Raw genomic sequence first — 5,566 nt, 5'->3', positions numbered from 1 at the left:
GGGCCCAGCCTGCAAACGGCCACCAGCCACTCATCCAGGCTGGCTAGGAACCCCAGCAGGACCCCCTCCCAGAAGGGGGTGTGGCCAGTCTGAAAATGACCCTTGGCGCCTCACCCAGGCTGGCCAAGCACCTCAGGAGGACCCCCATCCTGATCTGGGATACCCTTCAGGGAAAACCAGCCGGGCCCCACCCATGCACCAGGCCTCTATCCTCTATAATAATCCTATATAATAAAAGGGTAATATGCAAATTGACCCTAACAGCAGAATGACTGGAAATCACTGGTCACTATGATACACATTGACCACCAGGGGGCAGACGCTCAATGCAGGAGCTGCCCCCAGCCCGCAGGCCCCAGGCCAGCCAAGGCGGGTGCCAGTTGGGGGCGGGGGGCCCGATTGCCTTGCCGGTCCCCCCACAGATCAGCCCTGATCACGGGCCAGGCCTAAAGACCCTACCCATGCACGAATTTAGTGCATCGGGCCTCTAGTATTTTTGTAATTAAGATTTTGCCACCTGATCTTTCTCAGTACTTCAGTGCATGAAAATAAGAGACTTGAAATATAAGTTGGGGCTTTATTAGAGATGGAAGTTGGTTGGCTAACCAGCTGTGATGCCCACAGGCTTGTAGGTAATATAGACCCTGTGGGTGTTCCTGGGCATCTGGGATTTCTGGGGCACATGCCTTGTAGGCTCTCCTGTTGATGATTTCACAAAGCTGATGTTTTATTGAGTTGTACACTTAAAACCTATATGGTTTTGCAAAGCAATGTCACCCCAATAAATTTAATTAAAATACAAACAAATTACCAAAGAATTGTATCCATCAAAGGGATAAAAAAAAATTAGGTTGATCCAGAATTTATCCTACTATGAAAAGGCTCCTGGGCATGGTTCTTAGAAATTCCATAATTTATCAGAACTACTTTGGACACTTTTCCAAGCCACCTTTCATGGAACTTCATTTTTCATTTGATGCCAGGTTGGTATGTGTATATATTCTGGTGTTATTTTAGTTCTTAAAAACCCTCAGTTAGTGTACGTTGCTGTTTTTAGTCACCAGGCTCTAAGGAATATAGCCAATTGTGGCTTTCACCAGCCTAGCCAGTGTGACTTGATATAAAGGATGTATAGTTTCTGAAAAGAAAAGGTGTGAATATGAATGAGTTTTTAATCACAGAGTAATGGTAAAAATCAAATTCCACTTTAATTATATTAGTTGTTAAAATATGGTTGGTGTAGTATTTTAAAATAGAGTCCCAGATCCTTTGTTACTTCTCTTGTTGAAGAGTTGGGGGCATCAGTGTTCCCTCCCCTTGATTCTGTGCTCTGTGACTACTTGACCAATAGACTACATAAAAGTGAGGCTGTACCCAGGCCTGAAATTTCCAGCTTCTACTTCCTGTTTCTTGGGACGCCACACTTAGAAACCAGCTACAGTCCACTGCAGCCTATATGGGGCTGGCCCTTAGCTGATGGCCCAGGACCAGAATGTAAGAAGGAAGTGGGGAGAAAGGGCAAACGGAATGCTCTGTTGTGTCTTTAGGAAGGCTCCTAGAACCTGCCTGTGTTGATTACTTGGCAGTGACCTGAAGTTAGGCACTTTGCTGGGGAGGCTGGGAAATACATTTTTTTCTTGAGTAACCATGTGCTTAGCTAAAATTCTAGTCATGTGGAAGAAGGGGACAATGGACACTGGTTAAATAACAGTAATCTCTGATTCTCCTTTTTTTGCAACTTTGTGTTTTCTGTGATATTACTTCCAATATAATTAACTTTCTCTTTTTATTTTAAACTCACTCAAGTCTTACCTGGGATAAAAATCTTTCACAAACTTGGAACCTTGAATCATAATTTTGTTTATCTATCTATCCTTTTCAAATGAGCATCTAATCTATGTAGAGAAAAAATAGAGGAAAATTTAAAGCAGTAGGATTCAAATAAAAAACACTAGAACTGATAATTAGTAGTGACTTGATATGTATTTGTGTACTGTGAAATACTAGCATAATTGGAATATATAGTTTCAGTTCCTAGAGTGAGAATTTAGCACTGTGCTTTGAGTGTAGTGATGAGGTTGCTTATAACTCTGTGTATCAGTAGCAGAGTTTATGATTAGGGAAAAGACAAGACCAGACAGGACAAAAATAGTTTTACTCAACTGCACTAGAGATTCTTCAAATGCTTTGATATTCATCTTTAGTTGGGTTTCTTTCTTTTGGTTGCATTAATTTTACTGCTAAAATGTCTTTTATGCCTATATCTGTTAGGGTAGTGGAGAATTATCTATAATAATAAAAGCATAACATGCTAATTAGACTGGACGTCCTTCCAGATGTCCTTCCTTCCAGATGAAGCTTTAGCACGGCAGCGGGGGCCGAGCCCTTTGCATGAATTTCATATCTGTTTCTATGAAATAAATTATTTTTATAACATAATCATACTTTAAAAATTAGTAAAAGCGCCTTACTAGCAGTTAATATCAACTTAATATTCAATTCCCCCTGATCATCTCAATATCTTTTTACCGTTGATTTTTAGAATCGGGATCCAGATAAAGCCCAGCCCTTGCATTTGATTGTTTTTTTTACATCTTTAAGATTCTCTTAACTTGTAACGCCCTCTTTCTATTTAGCTAAGATCTGGTCATTTTCCTGCCCCATTCTTCACATTCTGGTTTCAGCTGCATGCAACTCCACAGTGTATTTTACCAAACATTCATCTTATATTCCTATTTCTTAAAAACTGCTAGTTAGAGCTAGAACCTAGAATAGAGTCAGGCTGGATTGGTGGGATGGGGGAGGTAGAGCAAGAATACTTCACAGGTGAGAAGTGTAATTCTTTTTCCCTTTTAGTGATGCTAGGATTAATCGTTGGATTCAGGTGTTATGGATCTTATGTACCGCTTATAAATAACTAGAGGCGTGATGCATGAAATTCGTGCAAGAGTAGGCCTTCCTTCCTCCGGCTGCCAGTGCCGGCTTCCCCCTGGCACCCAGGACCTGGGCTTCCCTCACAGCCGCGGCTTTGTCCGGAAGGTCATCTGGAAGGACGTCTGGAGGGATGTCCAGTCTAATTAGTATATTATGCTTTTATTATAGACTAGAGGCCCAATGCACAAAATTCATGCAAGGGGTTCAGCCCCGCCACCACGGCAGCTGCCTCGGACCCCACCCTCCACAGCTTTGTCTGGAAGGAAGGACGTCCGGTAGGACGTCCAGTCTAATTAGCATATTATACTTTTATTATTATAGATAATACCTAATTTGGGATTTGCTAAAAATAAATACATTGGCTGGTAGAAAAGTGGACATGTAGCTTAGGTAAGACAAGAGTGGCTATTATTACAGACGAAAAATAGGTACATGCAAATACATTATACTATTCCATAATAAAAATTTTATAAAATGTCATCTTAATCTTACTCATTTGAAAACAGTTAAAAATTTTTTTAAAAATTTTTTATTGAATTTATTGGGGTGGCATTGATTAATAAAATTATATAGGTTTCGGGTGTACAATTCCATAGTGCAGCATCTGTATATTGTATTGTGTGTTCACCACCCCAAGTTGAGAACAGTTTTAATCCACAAATAGAAAAGCATTCAGTGTTTTGTTTCTCAGAGCCTATCTTGTATAGAAGCAAGATTTATGCAAATGCAGAAATTATTCAATAGTATTCTTTTCAGGGTTTATTGAAAACATTTCAGCTTTCCTTTCCTGGTGGAATGTGATTTTGATATTGCAAAACAAAAGTTTTGAGGTTTTATCAGATATACAGTTAAATTTTATTTGTGGTAGTCATATTCCATAAAGTCACTGCAAACATGAATCTGTAAATGTTGAAGCATTGCTCCTAGGAGAAATACAGGGTTAGGTGCCTTCGAGCCTCTAGTTAGAACATTTCCACCACCTGATTAATACATAATATTGTTTTATGTGTGTTTCTGTTGAAAGACACCTTGTTTAATGTATATTGTTGACTCATTGTCATTGAACTCACAGTCCTGCCCCCCAGCTCTGTAATGCATGCCTGAAGGAAGCTCATTTATCAAACATGTTTTCTCCATAAGGCACATCACAGCCTTCTTGGACTTAGGAACACCAGCGTGCACTTCAGCCCAAAACTCGGGGGCCATTTTAAACAGTGAAATCATCCTAGGCCTCCCTCCCCCCCCAAAAAAAAAGAGAATGTGGCACTAAAGAAACTGTGAAAAGGATAGTTGTTTACAATATGAGAGCTGAAACAAGAGGGCAGAGTGTCACCTTGTTTGATTTCAGCTGGGACACATGTTGGGAATATCAGATTTTTTTTGCTGCTCTGAGCTTGTTTGTGAATGACCACAAAAGTGCTGAGTATTAATTTTGGGGTTAGAAGTAACTTTTAGCAAATAGGAAAATTTGTAAATATGGAGCCTATGAATAGCAAGGATCAATTGTATATGTTAGTTTCCAAGAATTTTTTTTTTTTCCAATCTTAGGTTGAAATGATTCTGAATATATATGTTAAATTTTACTAATTGAAAATTACTGAGCTGAAGTAGTTGTATATTTTATAAACTGATTGAAGTTGCAGTATAATGTGGGACGTTCAAATGCTTTATAAAAATCTCAAGTTGATTTATTTAAACATGTGCTTAATACAATAAGCATATAAGTATATGTGAAGCATATATGAAATCTTAAATTGATACAGATGATCAGATAAGGACTTTTTTATATAATGTACACAAAAGATAACTTGATTTTTGTTCAAAATGTTCCACTCTTTCTGTACTTGCAGCATTTTTCTGGATTCTGAGACTCGGAGAGCAATGGGGGAGCAAGCTGTCGCTCTTGCCAAAGCAGTCAAGTATTCTTCTGCTGGAACCGTAGAGTTCCTTGTGGACTCAAAGAAGAATTTTTATTTCTTGGAAATGAATACCAGACTCCAGGTAACAAAAACTCAGTTTCTTATTCCACTCCATGCCTCTATACTTAACCCTTCCTCGCTTACCACTTTCTGTGTTTTATAAAAGTTAAAAATCAACTTCAGAAAATGTTAAATAAAGACTTAGTTTTTATGCTTTGCTAAGACATCTTAGGAATGGTGGATAGTGTCAAGTTAATTTGGTGGCAGGATCTAGCCTTCTGTTTTGTTACTGTTAATACTTCATATGGGAAAGTTCTAATTTTTTTTTTTATTGAACCTCTCTTGATGAACTACTCTAGATATGATAAATAGAAAGGGATTAAGTGCTTACACATCTTTGAAAGGGATTAATGAAAGAAGGGCACCTAGAATGAGCTTCCAGGAGTGACTCTGAGAACTATACCACCAACCTGGCTTCCAGAACAGCCATTTTTGCCAATTACAAGGTTGAGAAATTGAGTGGCTGCCCCTGCAGCTGTTGACTTTAGGGTTGTACTTCCTTCTGGTTTGATTTTCTCCCCACTTTCCTTTTTCTTTTATTTAAATTGTGAACTATAAATAAACATAGAGAAAGGTACCTAAAACATAAACAAATAGTTACACAAATTATCCTATATAATAGAGGTAATAGAGACAGAACTTACACACAGAAC

At 38.7% G+C, this 5,566-nt stretch overlaps 1 protein-coding gene across 1 annotated transcript in view; it reads left to right on the top strand.

The window, feature by feature from the left end:
• The window catches only part of PCCA (propionyl-CoA carboxylase alpha subunit), a 371,281-nt gene that overhangs the window by 158,859 nt on the left and 206,856 nt on the right, over positions 1 to 5,566 (top strand). Inside the window, exon 12 of the mRNA XM_006761966.2 lies at positions 4,785 to 4,935. Within this exon, the coding sequence (XP_006762029.2) occupies positions 4,785 to 4,935 (151 nt within the window). The remainder of the gene's footprint in view (positions 1 to 4,784; positions 4,936 to 5,566) is intronic.

This window comes from Myotis davidii, unplaced genomic scaffold, assembly GCF_000327345.1.
Source record: "Myotis davidii unplaced genomic scaffold, ASM32734v1 scaffold637, whole genome shotgun sequence".
NCBI lineage: Eukaryota > Metazoa > Chordata > Mammalia > Chiroptera > Vespertilionidae > Myotis > Myotis davidii.
Note: the sequence above shows the minus strand (reverse complement) of the source record. Positions and strands in the feature narration are given on the sequence as shown.